At 38.4% G+C, this 20,246-nt stretch overlaps 1 protein-coding gene across 1 annotated transcript in view; it reads right to left on the reverse strand.

Annotated features, from left to right (window-relative positions):
- The window catches only part of SORCS1 (sortilin-related VPS10 domain containing receptor 1), a 450,233-nt gene that overhangs the window by 72,134 nt on the left and 357,853 nt on the right, over positions 1-20,246 (reverse strand). Inside the window, exons 17-18 of the mRNA XM_011977539.1 lie at positions 19,915-20,028; positions 5,031-5,202 (exon numbers count right to left, since the gene is read on the reverse strand). Coding sequence (XP_011832929.1) covers positions 5,031-5,202; positions 19,915-20,028 — 286 coding nt within the window. The remainder of the gene's footprint in view (positions 1-5,030; positions 5,203-19,914; positions 20,029-20,246) is intronic.

Raw genomic sequence — 20,246 nt, forward strand, 5'->3', positions numbered from 1 at the left:
GTAAATATTTGTTGTATTTTGATGCTATTATAAATTTTACACACACACACATAATTTTCTACTTGTGTAGAGGATTTATATGTTCAGGCATCAAGACTCACCCTACCTCTAGTGAAAATATAATGTGTTTGAAATTAGTAATTAACATAGGGTTTGAAATTCACACCAAGGGAACAGAATAGAGTGCCTAGAAATGGAACCACAAATAGACAGTCAGTTAATTTATGACAAAGGCTTATAGCAATTCAATGTGAAATGAATAGTCTGTCAAGGATATTGGGACAATTGGATATGCGTGTGGACGAAATATAGAAACTTGAAACAGTTTTATTCAAGATAAATCATATACATTAATGTGAAACCTAAAGAGAAATCTTGTGGTATGACTGTTTTCACAATGTTGGTTTAGATAAAGACTTCTTAAGCCTGACAAAAAGCACTGAAGTGACAAAAATCACTAATTTTCAAAATGTAATTATTGATAATATTTGAGTATATATCTACCATTTTTAAATTTTAATTTTAATGTGTTTGAGACAGGGTCTCACTCTGTCAGCCAGGCTGGAGTGCAGTAATTATGGTTGACTGTAGCTTTGAACTCCTGGACTCAAGTGATTCTCTCACCTTAGCCTCCCAAGTAGCTGGGACCACAGATACATGACACCATGCCTGGCTATTTTTTTAAATTATTTTTATTTTTTATTTTCGTAGTTGTCCAAGCTGGTCTCAAACTCCTGGACTCAAATGATCCTCCCACCTTGGTCTCTCAAAATGTTGGGATCCACCACACCATGCCTATATCTACCATTTTAGTAAATGTTTTCTATTTGTCTCAACTGTATTATGTTCTTTTTTTCTCTTTTACTTGCCTTACTTTGGATTAATGAAACCCTTTTAAAATTACTGTAATTCCCCTGTCAGTAGCTTGATGATAAGATTCTCTTACTACTTCTTCAGTTGTTACTCTAGGTATTGAAGCACACATTCTGGGTATGTTGGAGTCTAATGTAAATTAGTACTTTTATCTCTTTATAGATGTATCATGAACTTTAAACTACTTTAATTCTATTTAATTCGCTCCACATACTGTGTTATTATTCTAATGTATTTTAATTCTACATATATTTTAAATCCCACAGCTGATTATCACTCTTGGTCTGCACAGTTATTATTAATTTCAATTTACCCCCTTTCTTGCTCTTCATTCCTTCCATTATTTTGTGTGTGTTTGAGTGTGTGCCTCTGTCTGGGTCATTTTCTTTATGTGTGAATAATTATTTTTAGTATTTCTTTTTATAGGCAGTGGTTTTTATGAGATATTGCTATGGAAGGAAGTGTTGGGAAGGGAAGGGAATGGTCCCTTTAAATGATACGGAAGCAGGGAAGGGCGTGGTCCCTGGCTAGGGCTCCACCCCTGGGCCTGTGCCTTGGGACCCAGGTGAGGACAGGCACTCCTGCCTTTGCACCCAAATGTTGTGTTTCCCAAGACCACCCTAGCCTGCCATGCCCCCATCCTGTGCCTATAAAAGCCCCCGACACCCTAGCAAGCGGACACACAGGCAGATGGACGTCAAGAGGAATGCACCGACAAGCACCAGCATGCCAGCAGGCCACCGACCAGCAGAACTACACGGAATTTAGCTGGAGCAGTTGGAGGAGAGCCCAGGCCACTGAGCGGCCCGACTCCAGTGGAAAACCTTCCCACTCCATCCCCTTCTGGCTTCCTCCATCTGCTGAGAGCTGCCTCCGCTCAATAAAACTTTGCACTCACTCTCCAAGTCCAGGTGTGATCCGATTCTTCCAGTGCACCAAGGTAAGAACCCAGGATACATAAAGCAGTCTGTCCTTGCGACAAGGTAGAGGGTCTAATTGAGCTGGTTAAGACAAGCTGTCTATAGACCGCAAAACAAAAAGAGCACACGTAGCAAACGCCCACTGGGGCTTCAGGAGCTGTAAACATTCACGCCTAGACACTGCCGTGGGGTCAAAGCCCCACAGCCTGCTCCTGTGTGCTCCCCTAGAGATTTCAGTAGTGGGGCGCTGAAGAAGCGAGCCACACCCCCATCACACGAGGGGGGCAAGGGAACATTTCCCGTTTCCGTATCTCCATTATTGTTTATCTACAAAACCATTTGTGTTTTCTGCAGCGCTTCAAAGATGTCATTCCATTTTCTTCTGGACTTTTTAAACACCTCTCTCTGATTTTAGATTTCAGCAGTTTGAATGTAATAGCTCAGTGATTTTTCTTTGCACATATTCTTCTTGAGTTTGCTGATTCTGTTAAATCTATGGGTTAATATGTTGATATCTTTCATCAGGCTTGGAAAATTCTCAGCCCTTATCTTTACAAAAATGATTCTTGTTCCTTATCTCTCTCCTCTCCTTCTGGGGCTACAGTTGCATCTGTGTTAGACCTTTTTTATCATTTTCCATTTGTCTCTTATTATTTTTTCTCTATATTCTATTTCTTTCTTTTTTGCTCTAGATGGTATATTTCCTGCTGTCCTTTCTTCCATTTAACCTCTATTCCTATGGGTTCAATTTGCTGTAAACCTAAGTTCTTAATATCAGTTATTATATCTTTATTTTTACAATTTCTATTTGGTATTTCTTATTGATTACTGCCCTGGGGTTCAATTTTCCACCTTTTCTCACATTCGTGAACATATTAATCACTGTTATTTTACAGGATATCTTAAATAAGCACTATATCTCATCCAACTGTTGTTCTTTTCTGTTTATCCCCCCTGTTGGTCCTGTATCTTGACATACTTGGATTTTTCTAAATGCCCAACATTTTATATGAAAAATATTGGGTAAACCTGTGGTTTATGTTATTTTCCATTAAAGGAGGTTTACTTTGGTTTCTAATAATCATTTTAGAGTTGAAGAGAATCACTCTAATTGATTCAGAGACTGAAGTGATTTCAGACTGGATTTCTGGGTACAGAGGGCCTGTTCTAATTCAGGTTTGCCTTTACTCCTAGGACAGAGATTTCCAGAAGTTCCAAGAACCAAGTCTTAGTTCACCAGGGTCCTCCTCCTTGATAGGTCTTGAATTCAAATTTTTATCTCCCCAAAGAGCAATACTTCTAAAAACTTTGTTTAACTTCTCAGCCTCTGACTGCTTTCTATGTTTCCTGTGTTACTTAGGTATCATGAAATACCTCAGGGAGGAAAAAGGCCCTGGGTATGTGCTGCTTCCCTGTGCTTTCCTTCTCCCTGGGATATGACCTTATCACTTCCAACTTTGGAATGTCCTCATAGTCCAATTTTTATCTCCCAAGCCTTGAGAGTCTATTAACACCTGTTTAGCCAACACTTTCTACTTGGTCTTTTACTGGAAATCTGAAATCTGTACCTCCTCCATAGTGTGGCATATGAATTGGTAAAGTTCTCGAAAGGCAAATATAGCATAAAATGTTGGACTCATTGCAGTGAATTTCCCATTTTTTAAGAAAGGAATTTTAGCTTCTCAATCCTCTTCATAGTTGTCTCAGCTCCTAGTCCTCCTTTCCTCCTCTTCATTTTTCTTCTTCTTCTCTCTCTGTCTCTGTCCCTCTTGCTCTAAATATATATGCATATATTTGGTTTACTGCATGCTAATCTGTCATAGTCTCAAGCAGAAATCCCCAAAGAATTTATGTGAAAAATGAGCGACTCCAATTTGCCTAAATTGGCCTGTATTTTTCTAGTTCCAACTGAAGAATTTTTGGCACCTTAGTATTTAGAAGATTGAATACAATTGAAAGCCACTCATTAAGGAGATAATCAGGAAAGGAGTATTGGGTTACACAGTGGTTCTGTAAATGGCCCTTGGACCAGAGATATGCACATCATTTGAGCTAGAGTTTCAAACTCGTTATTTCACAGTTATTTTGCCTATGAGATTTAAAATACTACAAATTTTCATCAAACCTGACAAAGCAATCATAAATGCTTCATCTTTCCATCTTCATGTCACACTCCAGAGCCTCTGACTTCTCTATACCCCTCGCCTTGCCATGGTTTTTGTTTTTCTTGAGCACAATGCACAACCTGTGAACTTGTTAGAAATGTATATTCTTGGGCCAGACTCCAACCTACTGAATCAGAATCTTTAAAGATGTGGCCAAGAAAACTGTGTTTTCACATGCTCTCCAGGTGATTTTCTTCTACCTGGCAAAAACTGAGGGTCACTGGACCATCAGCAGAGGAAGCTGGAAGTCAATGTTATATATTTTAATTCTGGTGTCATTGTTAGCCCTTAAAATCCCTTTGTATTTACAGGGCTTTACACAATGGTAACCATAATTAGGTACCCAGAAAACGTGACTGAGGATAGGACTGCTTGGTTTAATAATTGAGATGATTTAATGTCAGTACTTATGCTTTAGAGACCGTCTTCCTCATTTACAAGATGACAGATTCCTGTGTATATTCTAAAATATATAAGACAAATTTCATCTTATCCACCATATAAATAGACATTTCAGACAACCATAATCTGGCAAATGATAATGCATGCTTTTAATGATATCCCTGAGGTGCCACACAATACAAACTCTCAACTGCCAGATAAATTACACTCAATTATGTTTAGATTGGTCTCAGTGCTATATGCATGACCATCATGTTGCCCTTGGAAAAGAAAACCCTGCAGGCTGAGAGGGGATGAAAGTATTAGCATCTCTCAGGTTAGTTTAGTATGTGTATATATTAAATTATTTCAGGAATATTATTTATGTATTCTGAGAAAATCGATTTTGCTAAAATTGCCAAGAAGGCAAGATTAAATCTGACAGATCCTCCAAAAGTAAGAGATTAAGTATGAGTGAAGAACAACTTGCGGTGAAATGTAAGTAATTAAAGAAATAGATCAGGGAAGGTGAAGTGATAACAACAAAAACCAAGGAACTAAAAGTAAAATAAAAATTTTTACATAGCATCTAAAATGGAGAAAGTTGAAAAAGATATGGAAACAAAACCATGGTTTATTAACAAAAATCACTGGCCATAGAAAGTAGCAGGGAGATAGGAATCAGCCCTACCTCTTCTAATTGCACCATGAGAGTGACGTTGTGTCCTTGCTCCGCTGTCAGCTTTCCATCAGCCGTGACTATCCGCAGCCCCCGCGGGGCTTTCCCTGGGCACTTCTGTGGTTTAGCAGTGTACTGTTCCCTTACTCCATCAGTGCAATTATTGGAAACCACCTTCCTGTACCTAAATGGAAAGAAGCTCAAGTTGTAAGGCAGCTCATTATAATGTGAATCATTCCCACGTTTCTAAATTAGACATAGTGCCTAGCCCTGAGGACCATCAGTAAGCATGTAACCATCTTTCATGCTACTATAAGGAGTAGGATTAATTCATATAAAGCACCCAACAGAGAGAGAATCATGGTCACACGCTGTATCTATTACTAGCATTGTAACTGAGTTTTATTCATCTCTAAAATTAATGAATCACTTCATTGTGGAGTTGTGGGAAATGCGCAGAAATAGAAGATATAGTCCCTACTCTCACTAAGTTTATAAGCTAGTTGGAAAGACATAGATGGCTAATCTAGGAGATAATTCAAAGGCTATATAATTAAGAACTAGAATGAGTAATAAATATTGCAAAGGCATTTACAATTCAGAGAAAGAATAGATTATGATGGATATGTGACTCAACATTCATAGATCGCATACAGACTGCTACAGTTATGGTGTAGCACAGACAACACTGGCTAAATTTGATATTTCTACTCAATATTTCATGAGAGGTTATACTGGTTAAACGATCAAACCTCACATTAAAGAGACTTTAGTTTTTGCAGATTGATGCTCTTTTGCTTATTTCTTGTTTTAGCTATAATGGGAAAAAATTTATTCTATAAAATTAACCTATATAATTTATCAGATTCATAGTAAACTAAAAATTTGCAATTTTAGGATGACAAACCTTTAAGATTTTTGAGGTTCAGTGTTATCTAGCCATTATCGTTTTATACTGTTGGGTCCATAGCAACCACTTTATGTATGTATATATTTGATTTCCCAAGTTTAAGTGCCTAGAGTTAGTGGTAGAGCCCAAATGAGAAGCAATCAAAGCTTACTTTCCACTCTTCTAGACCAGAGGTCAGCAAACTTTTTATATAAAGAGCCAGATAGTCAATGTTTCAGTTTTGCAGGTTATGTAGACTTTGTCACAACTACTTAACTCTGCACTTACTGTATGAAGGTGAACACAGACAACACATGAGAGAATGTATGCAGCTGGATTCCAGAAAACCTTTATTTACAAAACTGGCATAGTTTTCCAATGTGTTTAAGTCCAGTGAATGCCCTTTCCTCTGCGAGAAAGTCAAAGGAGATACTGTCTGGAAAAGTACTTTGAACACTACGGATCACTACAATGTCAATTATTAATGCTTAACTCATTTCATATGTTAAATGTAAGAATTAAATGGGTTAATAATGTACACAGAGTACTTAAAAGTACCCTAATACTCCGCAAGTGCTCATAAAATATGACCAATTATTTATGTTTAATATTATTACTATTTCTCTTCTCTGTTCAAAACCTTCATGGACTTCATATGACCTTAGGATAAGCTGTAAATTCTGTAATCCTGGGCATGAAGCCCTCCACTAGCTAATTTTATTCTACTTTCCTGGACTCTTTCTCCCTCATAAGCCCACGTCCATTCTCCTTTTAATTTTCTTGAGAGTACGTGTTTTTTCTCCTTTTCTGCTTCAATGTCCTCCTGCATGCCCTATCATCTGCCTAAAATGTGCCCACCTTTAAGGTACAGCTTACTTCTTGTCTTCTTTAAGACAATTTCTCTGAATATAAGAGTAAAATGGCAGGAATTTCATATTTAGAGTGCTTACTATGTCCTAGTTATTGTGCTAAGTTCTTTACATAAATTAACTCATTTATCTTCGAAAGTATCCATAAGATACTGTAACTATTCCCAATAAACAAATGGAGGAATTGAGATTCATAGGTGCCAACCAGTTTTCTCAAGATCAAATAGCCAGGACCCTAGACAATTTGCAGCACACATCCCCTCTTTACTACTGCACTGCTGCTTTAAATGGAGTGAGATTATCCCTCCTCTAAACCCTTAAAAGAATCCTTATGATTTACTTGATAGGAATTCTTTATACCTTGTATGATTTTCTTCCTGGTGTGGCTGTGTGAACTTCAAGCTCGTTGAGGGCCTCCTTGTGTTCCAGACATTCAAAGCTGGTAATCAGGAGGGCCATACCAGTAACTGTACCAGTTTAAATGTGGAAATATCTGCATATTAATTGGTTATTACCACATCCCCAAACCCTCCAAGCATCTCACTCACCAACCCAGCTATGCTGATCCCTGTCCTTAGAGTCCTTGCTTCTCACAATTCAGCAACTTATGGGTTAACACCTAGCCCATGAGGGGGTCACCGAAACTCTGCTCCAGACATAAGATCACTGCCCATGCTGGTTGGTCATTGTTACGTCTAAGCAATTTGAACATCATTCCATCTGGTTTTTTTTTTTTTTTTATACAGTCTCGCTCTGTTGCCCAGGCTTTACTTGGCTCACTGCAGCTTTATCGTGGCTCACTGCTGCTTCCACCTCCTGGGTTCCAGCTATTCTCTGGCTCAGCCACCCAAGTAGCTGGGATTACAGGCATGTGCCACCACGAATGGCTAATTTTTGTATTTTTAGTAGAGATGGGGTTTCACCATATTAACCAGGCTGGACTCAAACTCCTGGCTCCAAGTGATCCACCCGCCTCAGCCTCCCAAAGTGCTGGGATTAAAGACATGAGCCATCACACCTGGCCTCATCTGATATATTTTTTAAAAACTCCTTTGTAGTTGCTTATGAGTATATGTATATTAAAAGAGAAAATAAGGGCAGGTGAGAGAGAGAAGGAAATAAAACACAAAATGCATACACTGGTGTATGATAGCATCCTGGTACCAGCAATAGTCGCAAGAAAATGACCAGTGATGCCACCCAGGTTAAGTTTGGTATCTCAGTGAGTTTCACCATGCATCAGAGACTGCCTACAGGTTTCAGAGGTGAGGCACTGTACAAACTGAAGTCAGGTTATGATTTTTAATCACTCAGCATCCAAGCACACCTGTGACTCTCTCTTGGTGTGCAGCTATAGAAACATGGGTTCACCATCACCACTAGTATCATCAGCTAGAGAACATTCTTTTGTTTGTCACTGTTCTGATCAATCGTTACCTTAGGCTTTCCTGAATCCTGCAATAACAGAGTTCTGCTTAAATCCAAAGCACGAATCCATCCCCCTGGGACTATGCCACAGAGAAGGCTGTTGGTAATTTTTTTAAATGCTCATTAAAAACCATTCTGAAACCATTTTATTTCTTGTATGAAAATGGCATCACATTAGCCCTACCAGACCTGTCCCTGAAATTTAGAAGAAAATTGTGCCGTAATACAGAGTTCATTTACTCAAGTAAGCACACACCTGCTTTCTGCATTACAGAATGGTTCTATTTTCATCCCAGCAGCTGTCCCTGGGTCTGAGTTATATAAATGAATAATGCATTTAATATGTTATTAAATGGGGCTGCTACCTCCGTAATAACAAGGCAACTTATGATTATGTTGGACCTGCGCTCTGAATATTACTGGGATGCATTTAGTTGGTAAAGCATTCTTCAATCTGCCAAGAAGAAAAGTGCTTTGTAATGGCAAGGGAGTCTTTGTACAATTACTGAAAAGGAAACATTCTGCAAATGTGCCTTTGATATTACCGATGGTTCATCAGTAGATAGGATTTTATTACTCCAACAACCCCAGTTTCAGCTATTCTCTTCCTCCCTATCTTGATATGCCTCTGTCACATTTTCCTTTTTGCCCCTACCCTCTTTGATTTTGCTTCTTTGCTACCTGGAAGTCTTAAAAAAGATGAAGGCAATAGGCCGGGAGTGGTGGCTCATGCCTGTAATCCCAGCACTTTGGGAGGCTGAGGCAGGCAGATCACGAGGTCAGGAGATTGAGAACATCCTGGCTAACATGGGGAAACCCAATCTCTACTAAAAATACAAAACAAAATTAGCTGGGCGTGGTGGCAGGTGCCTGTAGTCCCAGCTACTCCAGAGGCTGAGGTGGGAGAATGGCGTGAACCTGGGAGGCGGAGCTTGCAGTGAGCTGAGATTGTACCACTGCACTCCAGAGTGAGACTCTGTCTCGAAAGAAAAAAGAAGGAGGCAATATTTTTGTGAAAGTAAAACTGGAAAAAAGCATTAAAAGTCTTTGTAGCCTGTGACTTTTCTATTTAGTAGGTTTTTTCCCTGACATTTTGAGGTGGTGATGGCAAAATACAGATGTTTTTGAGTATTCAATGTATATTAAAGTGACAGTATATTCTAGCTTAGTAGATCTCAACCCTCTCTACCCTTTGGAATTAGCTGGAGGTACCTTTAAAATAGATGGATACCCAGGCTCTGCAACCAGAAATGTTGATTTGAGAATTATGGGCATCAGTTTGTTTTTGTTTTTAAGTTCCCCTGGTGATGCTAGTTTGCAGCCAATGTTAAAGACTACAAATTTAAGAAGGCAAAAACCAACAGATGTCGATGTGGATGTAGTGTAAAGGGAGCGCTTATATATGGCTGGTAGGAATGTAAATTAGTACAAATTAGTACCATGTCTATGGAAAACAGAATGGAAATTTCTTAAAGAACTAAAATTAAATTTACCATTCAATCCAGTAATCCCACTACTGGGTATCTACCAAAAGGAAAAGAAGTCATTATATCAAAAAGACATGTGTACATGTATGTTTATCACAGCACAATTCACAATTGCAAAGATATGGAAACAACTTAAGTGCCTATCAGCTGATGAGTGGATAAAGGAAATGTGATGTATAAACACAATGGGATACTACTCAGTCATAAAAAAGAATGAAATAATGTCCTTTGAAGCAACTTGGATGGAGCTGGAGGCCATTATTCTATATGAAGTAACTCAGGAATGGAAAATCTAATACCACATGTTCTTACGTATAAGTGGGAGCTAAGCTATGGGTACACAAAGACATAGAGAGTGGTATAATAAACTTTGGAGACTCAGAACGGGTGAGGGAAGAAGGAGGGTGAGAGAAAAAACTACATATTGGGTACAATGTATGCTACTCAGATGACAGATGCACTAAAATCTCAGACTTCATCACTACACAATCCATCCATGTAACCAAAAACCACCTGTACTCCAAAAGCTATTGAAATAATATACATATAATATATATATCCCAAAAATATATAACACTATATATGTGTGTGTGTGTATTTTTTTTCAAGAAAATAAAACACTACTGACCTGAAGGTTAAAACTAGTGTTGTGGAACCAAATTGTCTGAGTTTAAATTCATTCTCTTACTCCATGAATTTAGGCAATTTACCTATTCTCTCCCAAATCTTTGATTCTTTGCCTACAAATTAGGGATAATTATGGAATCTTTTCCTAAAGTTCTTGGGAAGATTAAATGAGACAATGCATTGAAAAGGGCTTAGCATAGATTTTGGCACATTTAGAACTTAATAAATATTAAAATAACAGAAGTTAGAAAAAAGTATTTAAGTATCAAATATTAACTTGCTATGATAGTTCAAGTTCCCCCAAAATAAAACTGATATACTTATTGCCAAGGTCGTCTTAAGATCAAATCCAATTATGTCAATTCCTTTCTTAAAATCATTCAAAATTTCCCATAGGCTTATTCTAAAGAGTAACATTCAGGTTTAAAGTAAAGATCCATGACCTGATCTCAATGCATTTTTCTTGCATCAGCTCATTCCATGGCCTGACATGCTCTCTTAGCCAAGTCATTCTGTATACTAAATGCCTTCTTTTGCCTGTGCTGTTCATTCTGCCCAGGATGCTTCTTCCTACTGACAAACTTCTACTCATCTTTTAAAAAAAAATCAGCTTCAAAATCATGCTTTTTGTGAAACCTCCTCTTCCCTTTTGTCACAGTAGTTATCACATGCAACCAAGGTGAAACTGGAACTCTACGTCTTCTTGTACCCCAGGGGGTGTTACTGTCATTGAGCAATGGTGTTCCTCATTTGCACTCACAATAAAAAAAAAAAATAAATGGTTTAATTTCTTGGCTTGTGCTATATGCATTTGCTTTCAAGGGAAAATACTGCCTTGTTACAATGACACTAGACTTAATGAAGCAGGAAATGAAGGAAGCCTTGGGGATGAAGAAGGGGGCTAGTTCTGGGTAGAGTATATGGCTAAGACCTAAAATCTTCCAAATCTACCACCTTAGTAATGTGGGTGTGCAATGACAAAACAGCTATTTGTGTATGTTCATGTGTGTAAATTAAAAGAGCTGTGTAACTATAGATCTCTGACATGAAGACACAGGGCTGCGATGGCATGGCTTAACAATTAGGGTAGAGAGAGATTCTTCTACCCCTGCATCCAGAGAAACTGTTTCTGAAAAAGTAGTAGTGGTGGCAGCCTAGATTTCCTGATCTCCAGTGAATAGGGATTATTTATACCAGACTTCCAGGCTGACAGATCTCATTGGTGGCTGTATATTAATCATTGTGACTCTTCATCAATAGATACAGGCATCCCCAAAATGGCCATTTATTCTTTAACTGCGATCCCATGTGACAAGGTATGCTCAGGGGTGGCAATGTGTCCACATATCAACAATAATCTTATGTAGCAGCCATGGCATCAGCAATCAGGAATAGAGTTCCATGGCTGGCTAAGCAGGCTTTCCAAGTTTCTCCCCTCAAGGCAACAGGTCTTTGGACTATTCCCCTCAACGGAGTAAACAGACCTTGGGATTAAGGGACAGGCATAAGACAGAAGACCAGGTAGAAAGAAGAAAGCTCCTCTTGTACTAAGCAGGATGGAAACACACGTCATTTAATTTGAATAGTAATGGGTATGTGACTTCATTTTGAAGATGAGCTTGATGAAATGGTGAAATGGGACATATGGGCACACACACTTCACTAAATCACTTAATATCGATAATCATACTGATTGAGAATGCCTCACAGAATCCACTGTCTGAGCCCACCAGTTGTACAACTAAGTTATATGAATTTGTCTTCTATCTTTTGAGCACCTACAGTCCCAGGAATTCTAATACTGAATCCTTTCAATTGGTCATGTAAATGTTAAAGCTTGAAGGGGTCTCTAAGATCACCCAATACTATCCTTTTGTTTTTCACATAAGGAAAAGGAAACACAGTTTAGAGAGTTGCACCTCACACAGGGGACGAGTAGCACGTCTGGGACTCTGGACTAAGTTTGGTGTTCTCTTGCCACTGTACCATAGCACCTGAGTAAGAATTGTTAATGCCAAAGCCATTGATGTGGGCAAGAATCGCCATGTGAGAAAGCAAGTCTCCATATACAGTGATATTCACCTTTTCCTTCATTTCCCAATCCCAATGTCATCCATGAAAAGATGGAAAACCTCATTTAAGAAAGGTACTCTGAAGAGTCAACTCTGTAGCAACCAACAATTACTGAGTGTGTGCAGTGAGGCTGTATGGTTCCTGGCTAGAAAACAGCTACAGAGGCCCCCGCAGCGATGAGTCTGTAAATAATGCAAGTGATTGCCTTTTGTGTGGACTTTAAATACATGCACCAGTTTTAGGGCCAATTATTCTCCTTGATGCACACTGAAAAATATCCTTGAGAGGAGATCAGAGCAAACATCAAAACCCCCACAAGGCAACCAAAACAGAATCATCTGGAAAAGACCAAAGCCCCCAAAGACACTGGAAATAGCAAATCCAGGAAATGGCAGGTTAGCAGAATTTAAGTGTTTTATGGCTTATGTAGAGAGGAAGCTTTCAAGTTTTTATTTTTAATTGACACATTAATTATACATATTTATAAGGTACAGTGTGATATTTTGATACATATATACATTGTGTAATGATTAAATCCATCATATCCATCACCTCAAACATTTATCCTTTGTGGTGAGAATATTCAAACTTCTCTCTTCTGGCTATTTTGAAATATACAACATAATATTATTAACTATAGTCACTCTACTGTGAAATAAAACACCGAAAGTTATTTATAAAAAGCATATTTTAAAACATTCCAAATGTATGTTGATAGTATAAAGGTAACTATTTTGCTAGAATTTATGTGTGTATTTTTTCTTGGACCCACTATATATTTATAAATAGATACAAAACTTTAACTTTTTAAAATGTATTTATTGTATAAATATACCCATTGGAATCTCTTGAACACGGGAGGCAGAGGTTGCAGTAGCCGAGATCACACCATTGCACTCCAGCCTGGCCAACAGAGTGAGCCTCTATCTCAAAATAAAGAGAAAAAGAAGTCCCCATTGCATATTGAGTAACTAACCCTGAAGAGCAGTAAGAACTGTCTTTGTATCTTCTTCCATGAAGAATTAATGGACCCTATAAAGAAACTCTACAGATAGAAATTTCTATACATACTTTTTAAAGCACATCTAGAAATATCTCAGCTTAATAGCAAGAAGAAATCTTTCCCTTGAGAAGATTATCTCGATTTCTTAGAATAAACCAACCCAATGCCCACTTTATTTTATATTTACAGAATCTTTTACCACTGGCATGAAACAAGCAACATGCTAGTTAATTTGGCAACTTAAATTTTGCAGTATGCTCCCTGGTTCCAAAACAGTATAAACAAGATTTAACCATATATAAGTATCACTAAATGAGCTTGTGCTTGTGGATATGCATACTGAGATATTTATAGATACTGAAAGAGAAACAAAGAGGAATAAATTTTGGGTTATTTCAGCACTAACATGAAATAAAATAAAAATGAATACTGATTTCATTTTATTTGAGCAAAAGGAATTCGTTCAGTAATCAGCTAAACACATTATCTGACCTGACTGGCATAAAGGGACAGACATGTTTTGGTATACACTGCTTTCATCACTTTCTAATTATGTAACTTTATGAGCCTATGTAGGTTCTTATTTTTGTTTTACAAATGAGAAAACAGAGACTTGCATTAAATATGTCCCAGATATTAGTACTGCAGTGACAATTAAACATCAAATACATGTCTGGACTGTGGATTCATAATACAAATAAGTTTTTTCCCTTCTTTCTTTACTCTACAGGAGTCTTCAGACAATAGTTATTGGTGATGGTACACATTTTATAAGGTGATGACTATGTGCTAGGCATTGTGCTACATGCTTTACATACAGCGTCACATTTAATCAAATTCTGAAGGCAAATAAGAAAATGTTATAGGTTAAGGAACTAAGGTCAAGGAAACAAAGTCACTTGCAAAACATAACAGTAAATGGCAGAGGTTAGATTGAACATCCTTAATTGTTTCATTCCAATTACTCCCTTTTTCACCAAACAAAACATCCCCACTTGTATTTCACTCTCAATCCATAACAGGCTGAGGCCCCAGTGCCAGCCTCCTTACTTTCCACCTTCATGTAAAATGACACGTAGAAGCTGTGAGGGCAGAGGGTGAAGAGAGGCAGGGAGCCAACTGTGGAGAACACAGCAAGCTCTACCATTCCACTGTGTGGGTATGAGAAACCCTGATGCCACTGGACCAAGGAGCAGGACTGGTGGTTACAGCCACCTGGAGGGACATTCTGCACCGAGTTCACTTCTTATTCCATCCATCCTTTCTAAGTCCTAGCCAACCTCTAAAACAAAAATTGTGCAACCATTCACTTCTACGTAGTGAAGCTGCTAAATACAATAATAACCGATGCCAGGATTTCCCCGTCATGGAGAAGTGGGTAAACCTGAGAACACTGCTATATACACAGGGTAATAAGCTGACAGTGAAAGTAACCATAGACATTTATAAAGTGAGGTATTTAAGAACTTTTTTTAATAAAAGGAAAGTTTTCCTGCACACTTCCAAGTAAACTCTCAGAAAGGTGATGCTGGGAGGTTTTGTCATTCACCCCACTCAATTCACTTTCCCACTGCATGTCTGTACCATGAGCTATGCTGTAAGAAAAGGGTGAGACAAGTGAGGTGCCCAGGGAGCAACATTTATGGAGGCACTCACTCTCTGGCCAACCCTACACTTGGGATTCCTTTGTGCTTCATCCCAGCCCTGAGGCTAATACAGATTCTGCATTGACTGAGCATGAGGTGACCACGGATGGCTTAAAATGGCACTGGACACAGGGTTCCCAGTGGCTGTTTAACTCTTTAAGCACACAGGCATTGGCATCTGGGCTTGTCCTTGAGAAAACTACCACTGTGGCCCTTCCCCAGGATCATCTCTTGTTCTCTTTACATGAAATGACCTTCTTCACCTTATTAATTTAGCTAAATCCTACTTCTCCTTCCCCTCAGCTTTCCTTTACAGAATCCACTGGCATCTGAATTTTAAAGGAGGATGGCACTTAATACAAATGAATCTCCAATACGTGGGACTCACAGGCAGTCCGTGAGCAGGAAGCTAGTGTTTTAACCCTTACAAGGGAGAAATGTGGCAATGCCTGATACTCAGGTCTGAGACAGAACCAGTTGGCTGAGTGGAATTTGCATTATGAGCTAACAGAAACACCTCCAATTGCCAAAAGAGACTTAATTCTCTTTGTATTATCTGTATAACAAGTATTAAAGGATGAGAATATTAACTGCAGCATTATTTATAGTGGCAGAAAAAGCAAAATAACCCAAATGTCCATGGAAGAAGGATGACTGATAATACTATAATAATACTTAATACCATGGAATTAAATAAATGAGAAAGTATCCTTATATATTCTGACTTAGAAAGATTTTTAAGTCATATTTTTGAATGAAAAAGGAAAACAGAAGAACAATGTATCTAGTAGGAAATCACATATAAAAACAACCTCCCAAATTAATTTGTGTATTTTCTCTTGGGACCAGTATTTGCTAGCAAATGCAAAGAAAAGTTTTAGAAGCATGCATATCAAACAGATCACAGTTGTGAGGGGAAAGGGGGCCAGGATTGGGGTGATGATGTAAATTGGCTTTTAAACATATAAAACATACACATTTATTTTGTGACTAAATATTTGTAAGTAAAAATCTAAATGTATAGTGGCAGCATTATTAGTGGCTACAACATTATATACTGAATCTGCTTATAAAATACCACTGAATCAACACATAGCCAAATGACATCTGTGGAGAGGGGCTGGAGTAACATTAAGGGAGACAGAAAGTTTTTTTCCAAGTTCACCGACATTTTACCTCTTACCAACTCTTGAGTTGGCTACAGACAATGCAAATGGGAATTCAGTGGTGTGAGGCCTTCTTTGTAGATGATTTCAGGCCTCTGTCCCAGCTAAGGGTCTTCGTGTTCCTAATGCAAAATGTGTAGTTGAGACAACATGCTGATCAGTGGGGTTATTATTAACAACCATTCCCTTGACTTTAGTGTGTAAGGCCCTATTTGCATATTCACTCCTCCACCTATGAGCATCTTACTTATGAGAGCAGAACATTTACCATACCTGCTGATGGCTGGTATTTATCATATGTTCTCTTTACAAACCAGCTTGCTCACCAATGCTGATGCTTTTCTGCAAAATGTTTAACTGGAACATGCAAAACTGGTGGATGTGGCAACTTAACAAAAATCATTTGGGGTCAGATGCTATCGTGTAATACCCACTGAAATGAACAAGCCCCTGAGAGCGAAGGTGGAGTCCTAGAAGGTAGAGTTGTAATTTTGTGACTACTAAACATAACAACTGCATTGACCAACATTTATATACCTGGACGCTTATTGCTAAGTCACATTTTAATTGACATTATAATTTTAATTTTATGTGGCATAGATGGTATTCCTTTTGAATATAAAATTACTTAATCATCACTGATGTTTTATTTGATGTTAGTCAGGATTTATAAGATCTCAATGGGCCAAGTGCAGTGGCTCACGCTTATAATCCCAGCACTTTGGGAGGCCAAGGTGGGTGGATCACGAGGTTAGGAGATCACCTGGCTAACATGGTGAAACCCCGTCTCTACTAAAAATACAAGAAATTAGCCGGGCATGGTGGCGGGCACCTGTAGTCCCAACTACTCTGGAGGCTGGGGCAGGAGAATGGCGTGAACCCAGAAGGCAGAGGTTGTAGCGAGCTGAGATCACGCCACTGCACTCCAGCCTGGGCGACAGAGCGAGACTCCGTCTCAAAAAAAAAAAAAAAAAAAATCTCAATGAACTGAAGAGTGAGGGGTCACAGGTGTCATTCAGCCTTGGTCTATAATTGAGTAGCATCTGGAACAATTTGATCCCTCTGTGTTTCAGCCTCCTATCATCAATACCAAAGACAGACTAATGTAACTTCCTTGACTGATTGAGCTGGTTATAAAAAAAAAAAAACAAAAAAACAATTCTTAAATTAGCTTGAGGGGCTTCCAATGCCCTTTACAGTGTCTAAACATGCTAGTACCTGCAAGTAATAAAACTCCTGTCTTTTGCATTCCTTCCCCATTAAGTTTAGTTATTTTATCAACCTTTTCATTTTTTTCCCCCATGGTACCATGCTAAGACCTCACTGACCCATTGCTATAAAAATGTTACTTGTATTTCCTTGGATGTTGTGTTATCATTCAAAAAAATCATAGCTTATTCCTTTATTCAAAGGTTCTAGGAATCCCTAACATCAGAAATAGGAATCATTGCAGTCCTTTTCTATGCCTTTCCCTCCTTGAAAAGAATAGTATCTATTATTTTGATAATCTTAAAAAAAAAAAAAACATATTTAACATTTCAAATACAGAGTACATAAATGGAAGTCTCACCTCCTCAAGTGGATTCTCTGTACTGTGGCTGGCTTGAGAAAGGAGAAGGGGCTTTATCAAGTAGAAATGGCGGATTGGTAAGGCTCCTACCTCCTTATTTCTCCTTTCTCCTTCTTCCTTCCCTTTCTCTCTCTCTTTCTCTTTTTTTTTTCTTTTTTTCTTATTCTTTTTTGTTTTGTAGAGATGGGGGTTTCCCTATGTTATCCAGGGTTTTCTTGAACTCCCGGACTCAAACAATCCTTCCACTTCAGCCTCCTGAGTAGCAGGGACTACAGGCACATACTACCACACCGGCTTCTTTCTAACTTTTTATTATCAGAATTTTCAAATATGTATGAAGAAAAGTAATGTAATCAATTCCCATATGCTCATTACCCATCTCCAAAAAATTATCAGTGCTTACCTGTTTTTTAACACTTTAAAACAAAACTCACACAAATATGTATCTCTAAAACCAAGGCTGTTTTCTTAGTCTAGCCAAAATGTCTTTATCATGCCTAAATATATAATTCTTTAATATCACTTATGATGGTTAACTTAATATGTCAACTTGACTGGGCCATAGTATGCCCAGATATTTGGTCAAATGTTACACTTCTGTGTGTTTTTAAATGAGATTAACATTTAAGTCAGTAGACTGAGTAAAGCAGATTGACTTCTCTAGTGAGGGTGGGCCTCGTCCAATCAGCTGAAGGCTTAAATTCAACCGGCTGACAGTTCCCAAAGTAAGAGAGAATTCCTTCCCCCTGATGGCATTCAAATTGGAACACTGGCTTCTTTTCCTGCCTTCGGTCTTGAACTGAAAGACAGGCTCTTCTGGGTCTTGGTCTGCTGGCCTTTGGACTAGAACTACAACATTGGCTCTTTGATTTCAGGCCTTCAGACTTGAACTAGAACTACACTGTCAGCTCTCCTGGGTCTCCAGCTTGCTGACTTACCCTGCAGATATTGGGACCCACCTACCTCCATAATCAAATGAGCCAATTCCTTACAATAAATCTCTCTCTTTTTTTTTTTGAAATGGAGTCTTACTCGGTCACCCAGGCTGGAGTGCAGTGGTGCAATTCCGGCTCACTGCAACCTCTGCCTCCTGGGTGCAAGTGATTCTCCTGCCTCAGCCTCCTGAGTGTCTAGGACTACAGGCGCACACCACCATGTGTGGCTAATTTTGTTTTTTTTTTTGTATTTTTAGTAGAGATGGGGTTTCACCATCTTGGCCAGGCTGGTCTCAAATTCCTGACCTCAAGTGATCTGCCCGCCTCAGCCTCCCAAAGTGCAGTGCTGGGACTACAGGCGTGAGCCACCACGCCTGGCCAATAAATATCTTTCTAAATAAATATACATCCTACTGGTTTTGTTTCTCTGGGAAGCCCTAACTAATACATTACCCGAATTAGTGTATGTTCAATTTTCCTCGAGGCTCAAATGTGTCTTTTTACAGATCATTTATTTGAATCAGAATTTAAATAGGTTCCATACACTATTTTAAAGTTTATAAATACCAACTACATTTGAGACAAATTTACGAATTTTTTTTCCTTTTTATAGTATTTCTTAAATAATCCTGCATAAACCCCATGACACAGAATATTAAACACCAAATTTTAGAATGTGATTCCGGATTTACAAAGGTCAAAATGCATGTTTAAATGTGTCAAGACTGAACATAAAGAGAAAGCAAGATACATTCGTATTAGCACTACTATACTTTTGAAAAGTCAATGAGTTCCTTTTGTGATTCCAGGTTCCACATCTATAAAACAGGAAATGCAAATATGAAATATCTATTTGGCCTTCCTCATCATGGATATAATAAGGGTAAAGGGTAACTTCACAGGATTAAATAACTTGAAAACAAAGTATCGAGAAAATGAAGACATTTTTATTTCAATATTGTCATCGTGATCTTCATCCAATAAACATTTCTCTTTTTTAAATTTGCAATTGGGATCTTATTCTCACATGAAACTTGCACTATTAGTGCAAAGTTGTGCTTCATTGCTAAAATGAACAAAAGCAATTACATCGTGCTGTAAGGAAATATGCCTGGTCTTTGATCAGAAGTAATTCTGTCAGTATAACACATGCTGAAAGGCAGCAAAGGTTGGCCTCTCAAGGTCACTACTCCAGATACTTACCCAGTACTATTGAGGTAACTCTGTCCCAAGCTGCAATCTTTTGACAGAGAGGATGGATTGAACCAAAATGCCGGCAGGCACTGGCCATTGCTGTGTCGCTCATAACCATAGTCGCTGTTAGGAAAGAGCCGAGAAAAACCTTTCAGTAGGTGGCAAAATTACTGAAAACAATTCCATGTCAGTCCACAGCCAAGTGCTACACTAATCAATTAGTCAAAACAAACAAAAACAAGACAAAACACACATACACACACACACACACACACACACACACACACACAAGCATTCCCTGAATCAATGACTTCTCAAAAATAGAACTTTTTTCACAGACT

This window comes from Mandrillus leucophaeus, unplaced genomic scaffold (assembly GCF_000951045.1).
Source record: "Mandrillus leucophaeus isolate KB7577 unplaced genomic scaffold, Mleu.le_1.0 Scaffold18, whole genome shotgun sequence".
Taxonomy (NCBI): Eukaryota; Metazoa; Chordata; class Mammalia; order Primates; family Cercopithecidae; genus Mandrillus; species Mandrillus leucophaeus.